The sequence below is a fragment of the Acomys minous genome, assembly GCF_964271855.1.
Source record: "Acomys minous genome assembly, chromosome: 5".
In the NCBI taxonomy this organism is placed as follows: Eukaryota; Metazoa; Chordata; class Mammalia; order Rodentia; family Muridae; genus Acomys; species Acomys minous.
Window position 1 is genome coordinate 113,586,260 of NC_140494.1, and position 24,404 is coordinate 113,610,663.

Below are 24,404 nucleotides of genomic sequence, written 5' to 3' on the forward strand. Positions count from 1 at the left end.
CTAGCTTCCCTTGGTGATAGACTGTGGTCTGGGAGTTGTAAGATGAAGTCACGTGCTTCCCTGCCCACCCCCCTCCAGTTGCTTTGGTCTGTGTTTTACCATAGCTACAGAAACCAAACTAGGGCAAGTCCTATGCTAGTGATTTTTATGGGTGTATGTTCACATTCCTCTTGGGTATAAGGGTTGAGTCTTTGGGCAGGTGTGTATTCAAGTTTGGTTTGTTTTTTTTTTTAACCAGCATTTGCAAATTGACGTATAATTTTATATATGCCCACCAGCAGTGTATGGAAGCTAAAAGTGGCTTCACATCTTATAAATATATGTTCTTTTTTAATTTTAGCCATCTTAGTAGTTTTAACTTCTATTTCTTCACTGACTAATGGCTTTGCACAGTCTTCCCCCGCTTTTTAACACACAAGCATTCCCAAGACTCAGTTTTGGCTCATTTTGTGCTGTTTCTCTGGTTCAGGAAGCAGGAATAGTGTGGTTCTTAAGATTTTTTTTTTTTAATTAAGCTCAAAGGAATAGATCACAAAATTCAAGGATGCTCTACACATCCCAAATTCAGATTAACATAAACCTTTGTTAATAGGACAAATAATTGTAATTAATCACATGCATATAATTTACTTGTATTTGTTCTGCTTTGTAAAGCTGATTTTAATTATAGATATTTATAAAGAAAATGAGTATCTGGCATTGTTTACAGAGTTTTTATGAAAATTATATGAGTTAAAGGTGATTTTCATAAATTTTTCTTAGCAGTCTTTTTCTATTTTTAGAAAGCAATACAGGCTGTTCAAGGCTAACATCAACATGCTGCCAGACTGGTAATTGTATTTGGTGTTTTCACACTGCTTTTGTTTTGTGCATTCCTCCAGCATGCCTACTGCATTCCTGAGTGCTGTAGTCTGTGTTTTACAGATGGAGCCACAGCAGCCTCAGAGAAGTTGCGTGATTTGCCTAAGGTGTTGAAGTTGGTACTAGATCACGAATTAACACAGATAGGTCCGTGTTGTGGTCCGTGATGACTTTCTTAGAAGTCACGGGGACTCTTCAGGAGCCCAACATGCTGTCTGGCCCTATGAAAACAGCTAAATTGCTTGCTTCACTTAAGTAGCACCATGATATAGCCCACGGGGCCAGATCCAGCCTACGATAGGGACTGTCTACAATTGGTAAGGGTGATGGGCTAGAGACAGATGTTTATGTCGGTTTTCCATAGAGAAGAATGCTTCTTCCACGGAGAATCAGCTGGGGATGGTAATATGAATGGAACCTCTCTGAATCTGGAAAAACACTGCTGTGCCTCAAGGAGTCTCTGTCAGGGTGCAGGCTCAGCCCATTCCTCCCTCTCTGGTGTAGCACGAGCTATGTTTTGAAGTCCTCCCTTGTTGACCTGATCAACTTGTTTTCAGGTAGCTTCAGTCTACATTTCTCTGGACCCACAGTGGTGGTAGCAGACCTCCACCATGGACACAGCTTTCTCACGCCCTGTTCCTAGCTTAAGAGGGCATGGCCATGAGGTAGAACCCCTCCCTCCCCCAGCTGCAATCTGCACATTGTTTCTCCACAGAAAAGACTCGCTGTAATACTGATCTACCTAGTAATATGCTGGCCCTCTGTAGATGTCAGCTGGGCTACAGAGTGACTTTGGAATTACAACACAAGCACACAGAAAAATGTGTAAAGGAAAAAAATCTACACAGTGATAAAGCACCTGGAGTCATAAGCTCAATTTAAAAGAAATATAGATTAATAAAATTAGAATTTCCTCTCACGTTCTCCCACTCCAAGTAGAACCTTTCCACTTTCAAGACACCTATGGCATTTTTCTCACCTTCTCAACACCTCTGACCCTCCTCTTGTGCGGTCTCCTATGTGATTTCATGATTTTTTCACTTTCTCACAGACACTTACACAAAGACAGACTTTAAAAGTTAGGATCTGCGTATGAGAGGGAACATTTTTTTTTCCTGAAACTGGGTAACCTCATTTAATGGAATACTTTCTGGTTCATCCATTTTGTCTATCAGCAGAAGAGTGGATGATGAAAATGTGGCAAGTAGACACAGTGGGATTTTACTAAGCTGTTAATAAAAATGAAGTTTGTGGTTTTCTCTCGTGTGGATATTTGTCTCCACAGAGAATCCACTAGAGAAGTAACCAGATGCTCATCCAAAACTTTTAACAGACTCTTAGTTTATGCCTTATCCAGACCCATCTCAGATGTTCAGACATGATCACCACCATATTGAATGTTGGTCTTTTCAATATGGTGGACATGTCTGAAGAGGCCAGCTTTTTTTTTTTTTTTTTTTTTTTTTTTTTTTTGCCTCTCCTTTGCATCTGCATCGGCTCTGATGTCCCTGTTATAATCTATTGTTTTTTTATTTACAAGGTCACGTTGCCCATGCTACTCCGCCACCATAGACATATATTGTGCCAGAATCTAACTTGATTTGCATTTTACCTTGACCTCCGTGGTTTATTTAACTCTCATTTTACCCTCTTCGTTAACAGAATTGTTTCCAGAACAGACTGCTTGCCTTCTCTGGGAGAAGGGCACTCCGATATAATACTGGACCAGCATTTGTAAAGTTACCTGATGAGAACATGGCAGCAGGCAGGCAGCCATGGTGCTGTAGCACAGCGCAAGGCAGACCAGGCTAACTGGGGATGGCTTGGGCTCTTGAAACCTCAAGCCGGGCCTGGAGAGATGACTCAGAGGTTAAGAGCACTGACTGTTCTTCCAGAGGTCATGAGTTCAATTCCCAGCAACCACATACCTCAAGCCAGGCCTGGAGAGTTGACTCAGAGGTTAAGAGCACTGACTGTTCTTCCAGAGGTCATGAGTTCAATTCCCAGCAACCACATGGTGGCTCACAACCATCTAAAATGTGATCTGATGCCCTCTTCTGGCTTTCAGGTGTACATGCAGGCAGAACACTGTAAATAAATCTTTAAAAATTAAATTAAATTTAAAAAAAAAAAAAAGAAAGAAAGAAACCTCAAGCCTCCTCCCAGTGTCTCCTCCAATAAAGCTACAGCTCCTAATCTTTGCTAAGCAGTTCCACCAACTGGTGACTGGTGACCGGGTATTCAAACATTCTCATTCAACTGGGCCCATTCTCATTCAAACCACCTGAAAGGAAGCTAATGATTTCACCTGGTTACAATGTGAATATCTCCCTAGTAGCCTTTGGTGGTTTAGCTGCTGGTATGACACTAACTATAGTTAGTTTTCCTGTTCCCTTTATATCACTGACCATCTATGTATCACTTTGTTGTGTCATCCTTTCAGTGAGCTGCTTTTTTTTCCCATTTTTGTCCTCATTAATGAATTATATAAATCTTTTGACACATGATCCTTATATATTTGTATAAAATTACATTTTTAGAATTTTTAAGACTATGCTTTGACACCCCCCAAATGTAACTAAAATTGAATTTCTCACCACTTTGGAGCGTTGTCAAGGCTCAATTTAGTTGAATAATATAAAATTCTTGCTCCTGAGTCTGCTGGTTTAAGAACCAGCACTGGGCATAGAAAATTAGAAGAAACTTCAAATATTGCCTAAAGTCAGTATTTGTAGATTAAGAAATTAAATGCATTGTATAGAATAATATTTCACCATGCAATGTATATTATATATTTGTTTATTTAAGTAGCCATTTTTTCACTTGGAATTTGTTTGTTGAGCGTCTTCTATCTGCTAGGTACTCTTGTAGAATCTAGAAGATAATGTTAAGTATAATATAGAAGTGATTTAGGTTTCCTGTCCTCTAGAAGTTCTCAGGGTGATGTGGAGTGAACAGGACCACTGATATCCTAGTCATAAGTCATGCATAGTGTGCTGTAAAAACAATGGAGAAGCTGGGCGTGGTGGTACACACCTGTAATCCCAACACTCAGGGAGGCAGAGGCAGGTGGGTCTCTGTGAGTTTGAGGCCAGCCTGGTCTACAAAGTGAGTCTAGGACAGCCAGGGCTACACAGGGAAACCCTATGTCAAACAAACAAACAAACAAACAACAAACAAAAACAAAAAGCAATGGAGAATAGGGGAGAGTATAGTGTTGTGGGAACATTCAGAAAGTGGCTGCTAACACATCCTGAGCAAACTCAGCCTTAATGTCTGAGTAGATCCCAATCTGATCTGAAATAAGACCGTTCTGAGCATGGCCATGGCGGACCACGTACCTGATTAAACACTACTGCTGGTGATGTTTAACGATGTAAGACTGCTTCCAGGTGAGACTGATATCAGAACTGGTGAACTGGCTAGTGTAGGTGGGTATTATTTAACTTTTCATATAGAGGAGGGGGTATAGAAGTTGAATTATAGCCCTTGCTTGACAGTTGAGACATTTGTCTTGTCCTGCCCTGTGACTGGAACTTACACCATCAGAGTTGCTTGTTCTCAGGGCTCCGGCTCATACTGAAATGGAATCCCTGCGGTTCCAAGGCTCCAGCCCTCCTACAGCAGATGAAAGGACATCTCAGTCTTAGGAACCATGTGAGCCGTGTCCTTAGAGCTTTAAAACATCCCTTGGCCAATTACGTGCCGGTCTAGTTTCTTTGAAGAACTCAGACATCCGTGATGACCCAAGCATTCACCTGAGCTCTCCATGCCTCTCTTTGCTTTAACGTAATTGGTCCCTTAATGCGAAGTCCCAGCAGTATCTATCAGCCACCACTGTTTTGAGAACCATAGTTACAGTACTATTAACAGCCCCTGGAAGCAGCTCTTATCATGAGGTCCTCCTCACCATGGTTATTAAAAGCTGAAGTCGCAGCCCCACCGTGGTCATAAAAGCTGCCATTTATAGAGTCGATGATGTGCCAGGAACTCCCAACTTAAGTTCTATTGTTCATTCTCATGGTAACCCTGTGAGGCAGGAACTGCTATTTGGAACTGGAGGGGTCTGGTTCATGAACGTTAAATGAATCACTGAATAGCACAGAGTGGGTGTGGTGGTTTGAATAGGAATGGCCGCCATAGAATTCTTGTCCCATAGGGAACGGCGTTATTAGGAGGTGTGGCCTTGTTGGAGGAAGTGTGTCAGTATGGGGGAGGGCTTTGAGGTCTCCCATGCTCAGGCTCTGCCCAGTGTGGAATCCAGTCTCCTCCTTGCTGCCGGTGGATGAACACGTAGAGCACTCAGCTCCTTCTCCAGCGCCATGTCGGCCTGCACGCCGCCATGCGTCCCACCATGACGGTGATGGACTACACCTCTGAGACTGAAGCCAGCCCCAATTAAATATTTTCCTTTATACGCATTGCCTTGGTCATGGTGTCTCTTTACAGCAATAAAACCTTAACTAAGATGGGATCTAAGTGCCAGGGTATATTGTCTGAATATAAGGGTCAATATTCTCCTTTGACTGATACCAACACCCTGCATTTTATGGGCAAATTACATCCAGACACATTGTCTATATAGTCGGGGACCCAATGTAGGTCAGTCTGGAGAAAAGTAAGATTAAGAAGCCTTGACTCAAGCACCTCTTTATACTTGTGTTCTCCCTTGAAAGAACAAATGCCAAAAATAAATAAATAATAGTCAGGACTTGGTTGTGAATGAAAGTTGCTCTTCCCAAACCTGTGGCTTATTGATAAAATGCTTACACCCCTCACTTGGACAAAATAATGGTATGTTTGGTGTAGAGGTCGGGAGAAACAGTTTGATTTTCTTAATTTCCTTCACCGCAGAGCAGTGCCATCTTTTTTATTTACCCATCATTCTGGCTTTGCTGCTGTTAGTAGCTAAGGGTGGTGTTTGTACTCTTAGGAATTAGGCCTGCCCAGATAAGATAGGAGGCAAACTGACAGCATTGCTCTAAGATAGCGTAGCCTTTGCTTCACAATTCAACACTCACGGTAATACTGCAAATGGCTGTTCTGTCCTTACCAGGGACGGCTTGTCAGTGTTTCTCAAAGTGCACTGTAGCGTAGAATTCCATTGACATGTGTTCTAGGCTGTTAAAGCAGAGAGCATCTCTAACCCAGCTGCACAATCCGTGGCATCAAGACAATAATTCTGCTACCCTGCCTAGATTTCTTGGGGGAGTTTATGTGTGTATGTGTGTTTCTTACTCTATTTTCCCATCTATTGGTTTTTGCTTTCTTCTAAATGATGCTGTTTAAGTGCTTTCCACAGATGGAGTCTTGAAAACAAACACTTCGAATGGATAAGAACAAAAAAAGGATCTGGTTTCAATGTTGCTTGCTGCTGGGAGGTCTTCCCAGCTGCAGAGAGATGAGCCTGAGTCTATGAACAGGTCATCAGAGTGAAATGCCCCCAAGGGTACTAACCAGGATGGCATTACCAAACAGATTCCCAACACTGGCCACTTGTCAAAGACCAGGCCCCTCAAAAACTTAGGAGACTCATCTCACAGGTGGCCCTGGTTTCATCCCTTCTAGAACTTAACAGAAGAGAGAAGATTTATAGCTAAATTATTGTTTCATCTCCCAGAGGCTCCCTTGTCAACTGCAGTGTATTTCCCCATGGAAAGATGTTACACCTTTTGATGGCTAGTGTCTTGATTTGACGCAGGTCCCCCAGGACTAACAAAGCAGAAGGCAAGGCAAGCATTTCCACATGGCCTGTGGTGGCTAGTGAAATGCATGTCCTGCAGGCTCACATGCCTGAACACTTGGCCCTCCGGTGATGGCACTGTGTGGGAAGGTTATGGGACCTTTAGGAGGCAGAGCCTTGCTGGAGGAAGTGACTCACTGGAGGCAGAGTTCACGAGTCTATAGCCCTGACCTCTCCCTTTGCTTCCTGTGTGTGGATGATGTGCGATTAGCCAGCTTCCCCTGCCTGCTGCCATGCCTGCCTGTTGCTGTGCCTTTTAGACCATGATGGATTCTTATTCTTCTAGAACTGTAAGCCAAATAAAGCCATCTCTTCCTTAAGTTGCTTCTAAGTATGATACTTTTATCACAGAGATAAAAAAAAAAAAGTAACTAATATAGTGCCTTACCAAGTTATGGGCCTGCAGTATCTGTTTTGGAGAAATTGGAATTTTTTCCCCTTCATATATATATATATTTTTTTTTTTACTTATTTTTTAAACTTTTTCATACTCATTTATAATGTATTTTGATCATACCCACCCACAACTTCCCCCATCCAATCCCCCCTGTCTCCCCCTGCCCTGAAGGTGTCCTTCCAAACTTCACACACTCTTCTGCATTCTTTATACGCCATTGAATTCAACTAGTGCTTCCATGTGCTCATGGGTGTCGTCTTCTGACAAGTATGCACTCTGCTTTAGCCTCCGCCCACTGCAAAGAGCAGCACAGAACTATGGGCATAAGCATAACTTGACAACATAGCCATTCAGCAAACCAAGTAGTGCGTTTGGGGACAGTTTCTAGTGCACCAATCGAAACTGAAACATTGAGTCTAACAACGTTTGTTTCAACCCAGAGGGGAAAAATGTAAAGAAAATCAGTAGAGTTCATGACACAGAGTAGAGTTCTCCTTGTTCTCTACAACCAAGAGATGGGCCCAGACTTCTCACAGACAAAGGAAAATCTGTCATACTGTCCCCATACTCGGCAACAGCCAGGATGTCTTCCTCACATGGATAGCTTTTCTTTTTTTCTCCAAAGACATACAAAGAGTTCCCAGTTTACTGGGTGTGGTGTTTCGAATAGGAACTGCACCCCTAAGTGCATATATTTGAGTGTTTGGTCATTAGGGAGTGGCACTACTTGGCAGGGATTTGGAGGCGTGGCGTTGGTGTGGGTGTGGCCTTGTTGGAGTGGGTGTGGCCTTGTTGGAGTGGGTGTGGCCTTGTTGGAGTGGGTGTGGCCTTGTTGGAGGAGGGAGTCACTAAGAATGGGCTTTGAGGTTTTGAAGCCCAAGCCAAACCCAGTGGCTCTCCCTCTTCTTCTTGCTGCCTGAGAATCCAGATGTATAATTTTCAGCTTTTCCGGCCATGTCTGCTTGCATGCCGCCATGCTTCCCACCGTGATGATAATGAATAAACCTCTAAACTGTAAGCTAGCCCCAATTAAATGCTTTCTTTCATAAGAGTTGCTGTGGTCATGGTATCGCTTTACAACAATAGAGCACTGATTAGGATTGGAGACCAAATTGAAATACTCTTTATAGGTAGTCTCGGTAGCTTCCAAGGACTACCAAAGAGTAGTTGGCTTTTCCCTCAAAATGTGTACAGAATCTAGTCCCATTTCAAGGCATCCAGTTAACCCTCTATTTACCCCACCATCGCCTCTTGCCCAATTACTGCAGTTGACCACTAAGTGAGGTCCCATGTTATCCACTGTGTTTAGCTATGTATAAGATGGCCAGGGCGTTTCTTTAACTTGCATCCTATTCTGTTGTTCTGCTCAGAACCCTTTCCATCCCACTCAGCACCGATGGACATCCTCATGCATAACTCTTACCACTCTCTAACTTTGTCACCAACATCCTTGACCTTATCTACCCTAGCTTTGGCTGTGATGCTCTGATTTTTGCGTTTGGTGGGGGATTGTTTTGGTTTTTTGCTTTTTCTTTTTCAGCCATGCCAATGACCCTCTAATCTTGGGACCTCTTTGTGGATATTTCCACATTTTCCCCATCTCCTTCAGGTTGTTTTATTCCATCTCCTTCAGATTTTTCACAACTGGACCCAGGTGAAGTGAGGATGTTCTGACCACAGTAGCTATATTTCAGTCCTATAGAACTTATTATTTTTAGTATCTTCCTGCCCCACTAGGATCTTAGCCGTATGAAAAACGAGATCTATTTTTTTCTGACATACAGTAGACCCTACATAAATTTTTTATGGGATGAATAAAATATTTATTTCCTCCTTATCACCATACTGTTGTTACAACTTGTAGCTGAATAGCACCACCTGGAGGCCCTTCCAGTACTGCAGACCTACCTTACTTCTTAGGATCTAGGGTCAGGACTCCAGTAGATTGGGGTTGATCGACTTAGCATGGGTTTAAGTCCCAACTCCACTTCCCTTCACAGCTGGCGCACGGCACCTCATGAGACTGCTACTAACTTGTGATAGATGAGAATAAGAATGTCAGGGCATGAAATCCTAGGAACAGAGAGCAAATACTCAACAAGTGACAGCCATCACTGTAAAGGCCAAGCCTTTAAACACACAAAGTGGTGGTGGAGAGCGGGTACTTAAGGCCCAAACTCTGGCAAAAAAAAAAAAAAAATTAATAATTTGCCAAGACCACAGAACTAAAAAATGAGCAAAGAAAATACTTAAATATAACTCTGAAACCCAGTATTTATGACTTCTCATCCCCTACATACATGAGCTTTTTCACTATCAAGTGCACCCCTACCCCTTAACCCACTGTTAATTGCCTTCAAGCCACACAGGCTTCCTCCCAAAGTCCAACTGTCTTGCCAATGTCCTCATTAACCCTGGCCAGGAAGAATACAGGATAAGCCTGGGCCTTAGGCTCGCGCCTGCCCTGGAAGATCCCCTGAGATCTCCAGCCAGCAGATTTCAGTGCAGCAGAGGGATCCCTCCTCAGGAAACACAGAGGCCCCAAGACTAAATCTGACCTCTCCCCATGTGTTAGAGGATAATAATTCTTTAAAGTAAAGTATAGCTCTCACATAATTGTAAAATGACCATTTAGAAAAGACCTACCTCATTAACTGAATGGGCGGGGGGATTGGTTAGATGTTATAGCTCCTTAAAAATGATAGCTTCATATGGAATATACAGCATTAAAACTTGCTTTACTAGTTGGGAATGAACAGAATTATCTATGTGTCTATAGACATGAATCACTTACATTCTATGAGTGGTAATTTACAAAGCTGTAAAGCAGAGTCAGAGCCCTCATAGACTCAGATAATCTGAGAGGGTTCCAACATCCCATTAAAAGGTTATGGGGGAGGGGCATGCTGGAGAGATAGCTCAGAGGTTAAGAGCACTATCTGTGCATCCAAAGGTCCTGAGTTCAACTCCCAGCAACCACACGGTGGCTCACAACCATCTATAATGAGATCTGGTGCCCTCTTCTGGCACATAGCTGTACATGTAGGCAAAACACTATACATACTAAATAAATCTTTATTTTTTTTTTTTAAGGTTATTTGGTAATCACCTTTACTTATGCCAAACTCTTACATTCTTCCTTGCAAATGAGTGATTTCCCATGATGTGTCTATGCTACTCTCTCCTTCCCAGGAATGGGTTTTCATTTATCCTTAAGAAGCTTTTGACTGTAGGCTTTTGAGACAAACCTGGAGCATTGCTGATGTGTAACTTCATACAGATCACTTGGCCAGATCTCCCTTTTACTAGAGCTGTGGGGACTGAAGTGTCTGAACACGGTAATTACAGAACTTTCTTGGTTTTTACTCTGTGCAACTCACAGTTCCTAGTGTGATGTATTCAACATATGGCCATCTCTGTTTTATATACCTGTGGAAGCTGAGGTCCGGCTAGCTCTGCCCTGAACAGGAGCTGGGATGCGACATGGGCAGTTACTGTTTGCTGTGTTCAGTGCCACCAACCTTGGCATAGTGTCTATGGTAAGGCGGGGGCTAGGAGACTGCTGGTCACCTCTTATTCCTCTGGTCGCTGTACCCAGTTGGCTCTGGACTGAGGCATAGTTGCATGGCTCACCACTCTACCTGTACCTGTGTGTGTATCTGTGTGTTCTTTCATCCAGTGGTCTTTGGTGAAATGTAACCACATTGTTGAATATGGTGTTTGCCACTTTATGGGTTCTTCTTTCTTCCACCCTTCTCCACCCCTTTTCTTCCACCCTTTCAAATCCTAATTCTAGATGAGAGAAAAAAAGATAGAGAGAGAAGGAAAAGATCCCTGAATAAAGTCAGGGATTGGAAAGGAGCAACATTATCCTTAGACTATTTCCTCCTGATTGAGGCATTGAGCTGCTTCTGCTTCTTCTTCTTCTTCTTCTTCTTCTTCTTCTTCTTCTTCTTCTTCTTCTTCTTCTGCTGCTGCTGCTTCTTCTTTGGTTTTTTGAGACAGGGTTTCTCTGTGTAGCCTTGGCTGTCCTGAACTCATAATTTCATCTTCTTGTTTCTTCTTTGTGTGTGACTACTTAACAAACCATGACCAACAGCAACCAATAACACCCCTGAATGGCCAACAAGCCACCTTGCCTCTCAGAGCCCTAGAATTTATATATCCTCTGAAAAGTCCCAGAATTCCAAATGTCACACAATCACAGAAGCTATCCAAAGTGCACAAAATTACACCCCTGCCAGAGCACAAGGCAAATCATAGTCAGATGAGTGAAGCAACCCCATATCCCCACACCTGGGATTAAAATGAACAAATATTCTTAAAATATTTCTGTGTTTTTAAAGAAACCAAAATTCTAGAATTCTCACTTCAGACATATAAAGACACAATTAATTTTCCTTTTACATAATGAACAGACATTTGAGAATGTTGCACTTTGTGGTTACAATACATACATTTTAGTCCACAGGGGCCCATAATTTTGTAGAATCTACTTAGGGGTTTTGTTGTTGTTTTGGTGTTTTTGTTTGTTATTGAGCTACTTAGGCAAGACATTTTCGTGACTAGGGCTTAACAGATGGGTCTGCCTTGTTTCTCCTTTGCCACCATCGGCAACTTTTCTCTTGTTCTTTTCCTTTGTTACGGGCAAGGATGCCATATCATTTGTAGGCCTCTGATATATGCTGAGCAAAGTCCAAAGCTGACCCTGTTAAGGTTTACATGCGGCCAGCTTTTTATATCCACACCCAGGCTCCAGAAAGCAGTATCAGCTTCCCAGGGCAGGTTCACAGTCTCAGGGGAGCTCAGACACCCGGCAGGTGGGTGACCTTGTAACCTGTTTCCCTTCAGACTCAGTTGCTCTTATTTCCCCGTTGAAGATGATGCTCTCCTTGCCTTTTCTCTATCTCCTGACTGAGAAGAAGTACTAATTAGCTTGCTTCTCCCTTTGTTCTGGCCCTAAAGTGCATAAAGGCTGCTTCTCTTCTAGCAGGGTCTTCTCTTCTCACTTCACGAGCTCCTCCCTTTTCTCCTCTGGCCACGCGGGCTAGATGTGGTCCAGGCCTTTATTTGCGTTGTTTGTCCTGTGCTGTGGGTTCAGCCTGTGCTTCTCTGGGTTGTTTTGGTCCTGCCGTTTCCTTTTCCCTTCCTATCAGGCCCCCTTAGTCATTTCCTTACCTGAAATCTTTTTTCCAGATTGGCAGCCCTCCTGTTCCCAGAGTGCCTGGCTCTTGACTGTCCATCGGGAAGGGTAAAGCACAGATCTCTACATGAAGCAGGTCAGGTCAAAGGTTTATTTATGCACGGACTTGGGGAAGTATGAGGTGTAATAAGCATGTGAGAGCCAACCAGACAGATGTGAGGTGGACGACTACAGGAATCAAAACATCTGGAAACACCGGGCTTCATATTTGGGGCTGAGCTAGTAACAATGAGAGAACAAAGACAATGAGAGAAATTATAGATTATAGTGTCATTGCTATCAAGACAACAGAGTATAATTTCAAAATGATATTTATAATAGGTTTGAGAGGACACCTTATTGTTATTTCTCCTTAACACCTCACATAACTATTTTAAGGCTAAATTAGTAAGCTACTATTATCCCCTGGTTGTATGTATTGAACATTCCCTAGATAGCAGGTAGTTTCCAGAGGGCCACGACCCCAGCAGGTGGAGCCTATGGTTCAGCGAAGTTCAGACGTAGAAAGCCAAGTACAAAGAGTAACTTTCTGGAAGTTGTAGCTCCCGGTGGACAGCTTCTGCTTTAAACTCAGGTGAACTTCTAGGGCCAGCATCTTAGGAATCAAAGGATAGTGAAGGGCATTTCCTTCACCAGACAGTAATACCAACAAGACTGTCCAGTAGAACTCTGTGGTGAGAAACTGCCAGAAGCTTGGGAAGGCTGCACTCCACCTGCTGGAGGCTGCCAAACTTCCAAAGCTAACACACTTTTGCTGTGCCTGCCCCTGCTGCCTGATTTGAACATTGCGCATCCTCAGATGAAAGTAAGGCTGAGTGGTGCTAGGAGAGCTACCAGGCCCTTTGCCATTTGTAGGAGTGGCCCATTGTCTAAATTCCAAGTTGGAACCTATGCTCTGGCAAATAATCCTGTCTTAGGATACGCTCTAGAGATTGGCTGGCGTCCTGGCAATTTTACACACAGTGCAGAGCAAGACAGAAAACAGGGGAACTAAATGTCTTTTTTTTTTTTTTAATTTTTTTTTAAGGAATTGGAACAAGGTTTAGAATTCATGGGTTCCAGTCTCAACAGAGTCACTTCTTCAAGTAACGGATCTGGTTTAAAGACTAAGAGTTTTGCCGGATGGTGGCGGCGCACGCCTGCAATCCCAGCACGTGGGAGGCAGAGGCAGGCAGATCTCTGAGCTTGAGGCCAGCCTGGTCTACAGTGAGTCCAGACAGCCAGGGCTACACAGAGGAAACTCTGTCTCAAAAAACAACCCAACAAAACTAAGAGTTTTTACTGACAGAATCTGGAGACTGCCCATGTGCGATGGGTTATGTGTGGGTGGAAGACGGAAAATCTAGTCGGTAAGTAACAAACACTAAAATAGGGACATGAAGGGACACTTCACAAATTGGAAAGAAGTTAAATTGGTTTAATGCTGACCGAAGGTGTCATATATTCCAATTCATTACCAATTTCAGCTCAACAAGTCTTTTTGAAGGTCTAGGCCAGAGGTCTGCCTCAGAACTGATACATACCAGGCTGGCCTCGAACTCACAGAGCTCTGCCTGCCTCTGCCTCCCCAGGGCTGGGATTAAAGGCGTGCACCACCATGCCCGGCTAGTGCCACATACTCACACTGTGAAAAGTGATCCTTAGAAATACAAAATGACAACTTCCAATGGAAATTTCCCAATATGAGAAGACGTTCCGAACTTGATTCTTTTCCACGTGGAAAGAGAAACATACCATCTCAATGAAAGCCTGGTATGAGAGATGATTAACACGCTTGAGAGACGTGTAATCGTTCTCACAACTTGACAGTGAGAACACTTAAATACATCTATTTTACTGGTAACATATATTCTAGCTCTTTGGAAACTGACAAAAATAGAATCTGTGGCACATTCTAGAGTATTAAGCACTTAGCTATACATGACTTTGAAGAGATAATAGGATTTTTAAGTATATGTCCACCTGCCTACTGGAATGCCAATAGGCAAGTTCCTCAGTCCAACCTTGTGGGAACATATGGTGTTTGTCTAACGAGGCTACGCTCACCAATTAACCAAATATTTGATTCTGGGAGAATTTTCCTCATCCTCAACCCAGAACCTCTCCTTTTCCTGTCCTTTCCATGTTTTCTACCCCCAACTCCTGTTTTTTTTTCCCCCAACATATTTCTGTGTCCATATTATCTAGATACGATTCTTTCAACTTTTCACTTCATTGTAACATACAGGCCAGCGATGTGTATTTACATGTGAAATGAAAGTAGCTAGTTCAGGAGACTTAGGTGAGTGAAGACCACTGCTAGGAAGTCTCTTTAACAGTGCTGCTCCAGACACAGCAATGTGAGCAGCACACTGAGAACTGCCAAGTGGATTAGCTTGCTATGCTAACCCTCACCTCAGTCATGGGAGTCAAAATTACTTGGTTATCTAGACGCTGTAAGCAGACATATTTAGGTGGATGGTTGTATATATCTCTCTTTAAACCACAATCCCAAATAGACCCTAACAATGTTCACTCTTGAATTTTTAGAGTACCTATGAGTGTTGTCTATGTTGAACTGACCTTGAGAGTGAGTAAGCAAAGTCAGATCAGGAACGGAAAAAGGATAGAGGTGGGTAACAAAAGGCAGGCCACGCTTTCAAGGGACCTATACATATTTTACACTCCTCTGTGGCCTTGTTGCTAAACAGCAAGGCAAAAGGGATGTTCACACAGGGCACAATGGCTGTCAGCTCATTGGAATTATGCTGGTAAGCGAGCTTAACTCTCAGCTCTTAAGTTACTGAGTACTGACTATTACATACATTCATAGCAACACAAAGTGATGTAAAGAAAAGCAATTCATTTATTTGAGTCCTTCTAGAGAGTTAATTTCAAGGTGTACATTTTATCTATGCCTATGGTAATTCAGTGAGCTAGTTATTTGTTAAATCTCTAAGGTAACTATTAAATCTGAGGTAGAATGAAAAAAATGATTTGTGAGGGCTTGACTTTTTTTTTTTTTAAGATTTATTTATTATTTTGTATACAGTGCTCTGCTTGCATGTACACCTCCAGGCCAGAAGAGGGCATCAGATCATGTTATAGATGGTTGTGAGCCACCATGTGGTTGCTGGGGATTGAACTCAGGACCTCTGGAAGAGCAGTCAGTGCTCTCAACCTCTGAGCCATCTCTCCAGCCTGACTTTTTTTTTTTTTTCTTAACCAAAGAATGGGGTCATGGGGAATGTTGAAAGGGCCACCCACTGTGCAGCTTGAGTAGATGAAGACACAGAGGGATTTCCTTTCCCCAAACTGCTGGAGGAACAAAGGAACAATGCAAACATTACCTTTTTTAAAAAAAAAAAGACTTATTTATTTGAAATGCACCATGTGATTGTCCCCCTACACCCCACAGAGTCCTCGCTATGGTTTACTTAGGCTAATACTAACTAGGTATATTTTACCTGAATCTCTACCTGCTACAGTCAAACTACATGTCTGGGAGCATGAAGTGAGGGGTACTCTCATGTCTAACTTTTGCCTCAAACAGTTTACATGTGGGTCCATCATAAGTAACCAGGTTCAACTTGTGGGAAGAGTCTAGATTGTGACTTCCCACTCACCCTCAACACACCCACGCACACACGCATGCACGCACATGCATGCACACATAAACGGAGGTTCCTTTATTTATTTATTTACGCCCAGTATCAGGTATGCCTGGCCCCACAGGCCGCGATGCTTGCCTGGCCTCTCTAATAGCTTGAGTATTTTTGCCACAGTCACTTGGCTGTGTTGAGCAGGAGACCAGACAGGTTTTTACTGATGGCCTGTCTTTCCCAAAGTGTATTTGGTAGGATCGGTCCTTTAAGGCTTCAGTTTCTTCACTGGTCCCCAACACGACCGACTCCTTTCTTTTGCATCCTGGCTCTCTGGATGATTGCCCCATCTTGATGACAAACTGTAGGAGCTATGGTCATCAGACGCTTCAGAGCTTCAAATGTCTGTTGTGAGGTTGACGCTAAAATGGATGGCTTCCGTGTAGCTGCTGAGAAGCAATGCTCCCAAGTGGATACTGACCACGCGTCTTTACTGTTTGAGGTACTTGTCTGAATTTCTTGGAGAGAAAATTATTTCCACAAGGGGCTGGTCTTCGTTTGGGTGCAAGGACAAGTCATTTATTTTCGGTATGTTTTCAATACTCCTTTGCTGCAATGTCTTCACGTGGAATCGTCTCAGAAGTGTCACCAGGACGACTTTCATCATCACCATGGCGATGTACTTCCCAGCACAGCTGCGGGGCCCAAAGCCAAAGGGCTGGAAATACCTGTAGGGGACCTATGGGGATGACCAGATGATTAGCCAGAGGCAGGCAACTGTCTGAGCACACCCTGGCTTGACTCTCAATAACGCTGCTTCCTCCCCGAGAGACAAACAACTGTGGCTGAAGAAGCACCCTCCCCCTCCCTCCGCTGTGCCTCTCCTGTGACTGCTCGTGGCCCCACAGAGTCCCTAGTTTAGTTTTACATGTCAGTTAGCTGGGCTAAGGCAGTGCAAATTACCACACATTATGGGTTATATTAGATGTTTGGACATCTTGTGGAGCAATTTCAGCTTTTCTGGTGCTTTGCAAGTTACTGAGACAGAGTTTGTTTTTGTGTGACCTCATATAACGCGTACAATGAGGATAAAAGCTATGGATGTCTCAACTCTTACTGTCAAGCTTCTTGTGTATGTGAGAAAGACGGGGGGGGGGGTGGATCTCTGTGGCCTGGACTGGCCCCAAAGCTCTGGTCCTCTTGCCTCTACCTAAGAGTGTTAGGGTTCCAGGAATGTGCCATTACAAAAGATCTTCTGACTACTTTTAGTCACTGTAAAAATTAGTGAGGATCATGGCTGTCTTGTCTAGTATGTATTTACATGGCCTCAATATACTAGAATTATTAAATAACTAAATAAAATGTGTTGACCAATTGACAGACAAAGTATTGTCTGGATTGCCTGTCTAGAAACATTAATTAGAGAGCGGAAGCGACAGTGAGTCCCTATACTACACACAAGTAGAAAAAGAGGAAACACGGGGAGCCATTTGAAAAATTCTGTCTTAGTAATATTGTTGTGACATAGCGAAAGCAAAAATCTCTCCTATACACCAGCTATATAAAAAAGGAAGGCTGATTCTTTAAATCATTGAGTTTTATTCAGAAAATAACATCTACTGCTTGAGGCCATTTGATAGAATAAAGGCAGTGGTAAAACTAAATTTTATTTGATTTCTATCTAAAGTAGGAGTAGATTTCCTTTGCTTCGCGAGTGGTGCAGTTGAATCTAGAGGACGCTAGATAAATGAATGATGTATTAATTATTTTTACTTTATTATAGAAAACTTGATAAATTCAGGGCTGGAGAGATGGCTCAGTGGTAAGAGCAATGGCTGCTTTCCCAAAAGACCCAGGTGCAGTTCCCGGCACCCACACAGTGGTTCACAACCATCCGTAACTCGCACTCCAAGGATAATGTGATGCCCTCTTCTGAGCTCTGCGTGTCCCAGGCACACAAAATGGTATAGTTACATACATGAAGGCAAAAACGTTCATACACTTAAGAATTATTTAATTAAATGATAGATGTGAATGGGAGAAATCAGTTGCCTTAAATAAATCTTTTCCAAATTAAGGAATTCTTTTCTTTTAATGTTTTGGTTTCCTGGGTGGCAACTGTACAAACATTTTTACAGAGCTAGAGAGCCAACATCTTTGGTTTGGGCTGTATGTGTCAGCCGTTCCCTAAGCTATAGGACACAAGTACTGCTTGTTGAAGAGAGGTGACTGTGCGGTACAGGCACAGGGCGGAGCCCGTAAGACCACACCAACCAGAAACAGCACTCTCAGTTCTAAGGAGGAGCTCTTACGTTCTTCTCGAAGTTTTCAAGGGTAAATTCATTGGGCTTGGGGAAATACTCGAGTCTGTGCATTCTTCCGATATTCAGTATGATGTTGGTTCCCTTCTTAACAGGGTAACCGTCAATGACATCGTCTTCCAGGGCTTTGCGCATGACCAAGTCCACAACAGGCTGGTACCGCATGCTTTCGTTAATGAAGTTCTCCACCACTTTTAAATTCTGGATGTCACTGATCCTTATGTCTCTGTCACCTGTGGAATAGATTAACAGGGCAAAGAGAGTAATGTTAAGTTTCATTGATAGGCACTAAAACAATTTCTTCTTGGTTAGAAAAAAAAATGCTTTTAAATCTAATGCATACCACCCACTGGAAACAAATGTTTTATTTGGTCCACAAAGATGTGATACCATTTCTGGAAATAGCAACAACAACAAGAGATTTCCTAAAAAATATATAGAAATCTGTTCACACTGGACCCACATTTCCACTGGCAGACAATGGGCAGAAGATGGGGGACCAGGCATCCCTTCAAAGATGGCACAGACTCTGTAGTTCCATGTAGGCCACACCTACTCTGTCTCTGTATTACTCTTACCAGCCAACCTCGAGTCTTTGAGTTTCCCATCTACTCTACGTTTCCAGGGCACATTTTACTTTGTCTCTTAATATATGAACCAACCAGCACAATGACCACCCGAAACAAGGCCACACAGGCTGCTACAGAGTCAGTGAGGGTGTGGACCCTTCACTTCTCGAGTCCTTTGTACAGCCACCTTCCCGCACTTGTCGCCAGCAGACCCACCACATCTGACCTCAGACCAACTGCTGCAGGAATATGGCAAGATGCTTACTATTCCCCGTCATAAAAGGTCAGTGTCCTGCCCAGTCCTGAGTGCAGCTGAGGAATAACAAGACAGTCCCGCTGTCTCAGCCTGACCTGAAGCTAGTCAAAGAGACATAGATTTGCTCCAGACATGGCAAAAATTCCAAGTACCCTTAAATGAAGCCACTTGCACAGAATCAAAGTATCCTGGGACCCTAGAATATGCCTATCTCCTATAAAACTACACCCTATAGAAAGATCTAGTTCAGCCAGAAAATTCTAAGCAAGATTGCCTACATCTCAAGTACTGTGCTCTGTACTTAAGGACCCAACAAATACACAGATCTCAGAGGTTTCCAAAAGTTTTTGCTAGGCAGTAATGACCGTATCTGCTTTTGGACCACAAGAGGGAGCACTGATGCTGCAGCATACTCGCATCTTTGCAGTCTGCTGACGCCTCAAGGGTATGCTGAGGAGCACCAACACATCTCTCAGGGATCTCTATCACAGATCTGAGAAAAGTGTGACCTCAAAATCGGTTTCCCCTCCCAGATCCTCCAATAGTGTCCTCTCTCTTCGTTCCATTAAAACTGCGTTCTCTTTTTTCCTACCAGCCTACAAGCTGGCCCAGTGAATGCCACGACCCTGCCCTCTACATGGACGATGAAAGCCTTGTGGAAAACATTGAGAAAACATGCTGGAATCTGGAGCTGCCTTATCCTGTTTCTTTTCCTCCCCTTGCCAGGCTGCATCTACAGAACCCTTCTCTCATATATTTAATGCATTTTTTCCTTAGTGTCCACTATTTTAAGCAGTAGTAAAGTGGCTTTTTACAGATGGTGTCGTTCCACAGCCAGTGACTTGTTTCCCCAGTACTGTGCAAAGCCAGAAAAGTGCATCTTCCATCTGTTAGTAATGTGTTCCTACAAAGATCACACGGGCAAAGGCAGTTCCAAATACATGTTTGTTTTCTCCCGGATAACAGTTCTGATTTTGTGTTTCTAAAGCAGAGGGGGGTGGGGGAGGGGGCAGCCGGATGATGCTGAGGCAGAGCCGTGAGAATGGGGGCGGAAGAACTGATAGAGCTCTGGAGGCTTCTCTGCAGAGGAGGTAGGAAGGGTGGGGCAACATCACTGATTGCAGCGAAGAAGGAAGCGCATCACCTTGTCTCTGCTGTTAGCCTTCCATCCTCCTCCTGCCACAAAGTGAAACCCACAAACACTTTTTGTAAACAACAGCCATTTTCCTAGGTGAACCCACTGGAAAAGACTTAGGTAACCCACGAAGCAGGCAGAGGATATACTTAAGTTCCACATCTGTGGATTCAACTAACCGCATTAAGTATATATTTTATTGTGCTTGTACTAAACACGCACAGCCTTTATTTTGTAGTTACCCTCTACATAATATGATAACTATTTATATAGCGTTACATTGCATTAGGTGGCATAAATAATTGAGAGGTGACTTAAAGGCTATGGGAGGGTTAAAGTGGGTTATATACAAGTACTATATGGCTTTACTAAGATGGACAAACGCGACCTTAAATATATCTGTGTACACACAGAGTAAGGTTTCAAGCTGGAGAGATGGCTCAACACGTTAATGTGCTTCTCACCAAGCCTGAAAGCCTGAATTTGATCCTCAGAATCCAGCTGGGAGAAAAAGAGAAATAACTCCCACAAGCTTGCCTCTGGCCTCTATATTCACACTGTAGCATGTGCATGTGCACCCATGCATATGCACACACACACACACACACACACACACACACACACACATACATATAATAAAAAGCTCTTGAAGAACACACAACAGCATGGGGGCGAGATTGGGAATGAGGCTTGGAGACAGTGAAAAGAATTAGGACCTTCCCTTTCTGCTTTACGCACTGCTCTGGTGTTTTTTTAATAAGCACGTATTATTTTTATGATTTGTACAAATAGAAATAGGAGGGGGCCGGGCATGGTAGTGCACACCTTTAATCCCAGCACTCGGGAGGCAGAGGCAGGTGGATCGCTGTGAGTTCTAGGCCAGCCTGGTCTACAAAGTGAGTTCAGGACAGCCAAGACTACACAGAGAAACCCTGTCTTGAAAGAAAGAAACAAAGAAACAAAGAAAGAAACAAAGAAAGAAAAAAAATAGGGACTGTCATTTCAACCTACCCAACACAGCCAAGATGTGACAGAATCACTTACTTTAGTTTTTCCTTAAGGTTGTACCTGTGCTATCAGATGGATGAGCAGCTGGCATTCGCTGTCAGAAGGGAGTTTTTCAAGCCCTATTGTTTATTTGACAACTGCTTACCAACCACAGTGTGGATTTCCTTCAGTATTGCCTGCTCCACCTCAGGGTACTTGGCAACGAGAAGCAGCATGAAGTACAGAGTGACAGACATGGTGTCGGGCGCTGCGATCAGCATCTCCAGGACGCACTGGTTCACGTTCTCTTCTGTGAGGTCTCCGCGTCTCTGAAGCATTGAGAGAGGAGAAGGCGTTGGAAAGGGGAATCAAGTTTTCAGAAAATTAGGGGAGGTGATACTCAAGCATCCTCAAAATGAAACTAGAGGCTTCTGTAATTAGTACCAACATTTTATATATTATTATTCCGCACATAGATAAGCAAATAGCTAATTACCTACTGGCATTGACTCTTCCATATACTAGAGTTCCACATATGGATTCAATTAACTGGGCATCACGTATATTTTTCTGGTGTTTTGATTGAACAGGTACAGACTTTTTATAATTATTCTTGGGCTGGAGAGATGGTTCAAAGATTAAGAGTGCTGCTTGTTCTTCCAAAGGTCCTGAGTTCAATTCCCAGCAACCACATGATGGTTCACAACCATCTACAATGAGATCTGGTGCCCTCTTCTGATGTACATGCAGGCAAAACATTGTGTATATATGATAAATAAATCTTTTAAAAATTATTCTCTAAGAAATACAATATCATAACTATTTGTATAGCATTAGACTATATTAGGTATCATTCACCCTGTGGGAGGATGTACATATATGCAAGTACGATGGTATTTTAGGGATAAGATTTGAACGTTCTTGTATTTTTGTTATCCGGGGAGGGCTCTAGAATAAAACTCCCAGATGAAGAGTGTTTTTATTTAGTCTCTGATTTCATGTATTATAATACAGAAAAATTTGAATGTTAAGTGTCATAAAATGACTATTTGAATTATTTCAATGGGCTATCATAACACGGCTAGTGAAATTTTAAAAGAAAAACCATGCCACTTTTCTACAAAGGATTCTTTAAATAATGATATGCCGTCATAATAATATCAGGGAGGTAGATGGTTCATTCAGGCCAATACCTCAGCAAAAATCAAATCAGTTGCAAAATCCATACAGTCCTCCAGTTTCTCTGCTGTGGAAACTTTGCGTCTTTTTTCTTCTACCAAGACAGCTATCTCATCTTTCAAGTCCTTGCTGAGGAGAAGAAAAAAAAAGTCACAGTTTTCTCAATTTAGACTTCCAGAACAAAAGATTCTGCTCTGGCCATTGGCATTCATGAATAGATGCGTTTATACTTTATTTATTCACAAATACCCACAAGTTACATGAAATATTTGTCTTGTGGTGCTTATCTGGTTCTTGCTAAGCAGCTTCTTGGCCAAAGGCTTCCTTTACCCTTTGCTCTGTCCCAATGCACGATGCAGCCACATCGCTATGACTTTCACAGATAACTTAGTCAACGTGCTCCTCTGCATTCTGGGAGCATAAAACTTACAAAGTGGCCACCAGCAGCAAAGATGCAATGAACAGCACATCTTGGCTGCGTTTGTAAATCCTCCAAACTTGTGTTACTTACACAGATCTTTCGTACTTTCTGTAGAGCCAGGAGATCTTAAAGAAGATGTTTGGTTTGATGAGGAGAGCTTGCCATGCGTTAAAATAGCCCTGGATCTTTTTCACAATGGAGCTTTCTGTGAAACAAAGACGAGAACAAATTCATTGAGAAAAACGTGAGCCTAAGAGCAGTACTCTGGACAGACTCTTCTGCCAGCCTTGGGTCACCAGGGGATGACCTGGCTGCATAATACTAAAAGGCAAATTCATTATTACTTTATCTACTTGGCATCTAAACTGGCTGAGTTAGCCACAGACTTGAGTTTTCAAGCTTGTGTTTGAGACCACAGCCTAGACTCTTTTGGCTTCTCGCCCTCTCTGGCTTTTCTGGACACAGAGCAGTAATTAGGGTTTTTGCATCCTTGGGGCTGGAAACTGGAAGGATGCTGTTGGGACAAATGAGATGATTTAGTGGGTAAAAGTCCTCGCCTCTCAATGACCTGAGTTCTATTCCTGGAATCCAGAGTGGTCCCTGACCTCCACACGTACCACAGTACACATATGCCTCTTTCTTGTTAATGATAATAATAATAATGGCATATATTTTTTGTTTGTTTTTTGAGACAGTGTTTCTCTGTTACACAGAGTCCTGGCTGTCCTGGACTCTCTTTGGAGACCAGGCTGGCCTCTAATGCACAGAGATCTGCCTGCCTTCGCCTCTGAGTGCTGGGATTAAAGGCTTGTGTCATTGTGCCCAGCTAATAATGGCATATTAACTTTAAAACACCAAGCCTGTTGTGCTGCTAACACAGTTCAACTAATTTTGGAGTTAGGCAAGACAGTAACTGGACTGTGTACTTGGATTATCCACCTAATTAACGGTTCCTTAATGTCTCACCTTCCAGTGTTCTGTTGATTTTATAGCACTCTTCACATAGCCCAAAGTGAAGAATTTATCTCATTTTTTTTTCAGTGCACTGTTCGGAGTCTCATACATTGTTAATAACAGATAAATGATAATAAGTTAAATTGAATAAAAAAAAAGAAAGTCCTTGCGTATTTTTTTTTCAAATTCCACCAGACCTATATATAAATGGGAAAGGAATCAACATTTACGTCAACTGCCAAAATGCCAGTCATTTCTAGGTTGCCTTACAGAGCTTTTAAGTTTAATCCTTATGGTCTTTCCAGGGAAGTGATGATGTCTTTGTTTTGAAAAACAAAAACAAAAACCTACAATGATAGAAAGGAAGGATTCAGGCAATATGAAAAACAGGTCAGTTGGGAGTTTAACCAGTACCCAGTAGAAAGGGAAGCAAACGTAACCCGCATAGCTTATTTGGGTGCCGTGGCATCACGGTCTGGATTGACCAACGCAGAGGTTTACATTTCTCTTGATACGGCCCTTCCTAACAATCCAGGCATGGGCCAGATCAACATGTATCTGCCTAACATCAGCAAAGACGCATGCAGAAAGGTGAGCAGTGACACAAAAACTTCCCACAGGAAATGCATAGCCAATGAAGTTTCTACAGTCCTGTGAACACCAGTAGACTAGCAATGATAAGGCCATGGCTGGGAGGAAGAAGGAGGGGCTTACAGCTGGTCTTGTGGCCAATCAGGTAACATCCACCTCGGCTGTTTCCCACAAATGGTAGACCACTGTGCGTCATGCCCTTGCCT

General features: G+C 42.8%; 1 protein-coding gene across 6 annotated transcripts in view; it reads right to left on the reverse strand.

The window, feature by feature from the left end:
- Positions 1-15,862: 15,862 nt before the first annotated feature.
- CYP19A1 (cytochrome P450 family 19 subfamily A member 1) overlaps positions 15,863-24,404 on the reverse strand; it is a 99,829-nt gene continuing 91,287 nt past the window's right edge. For all 6 annotated transcript variants that reach the window (XM_084784319.1, XM_084784318.1, XM_084784314.1 and 3 more), the window contains 5 exons: positions 22,744-22,858; positions 22,247-22,361; positions 21,220-21,382; positions 18,098-18,339; positions 15,863-16,524 (listed from right to left, as the gene is read on the reverse strand). In XM_084784319.1, the coding sequence (XP_084640445.1) occupies positions 16,276-16,524; positions 18,098-18,339; positions 21,220-21,382; positions 22,247-22,361; positions 22,744-22,858 (884 nt within the window). In that variant the 3' untranslated portion in view covers positions 15,863-16,275. The remainder of the gene's footprint in view (positions 16,525-18,097; positions 18,340-21,219; positions 21,383-22,246; positions 22,362-22,743; positions 22,859-24,404) is intronic.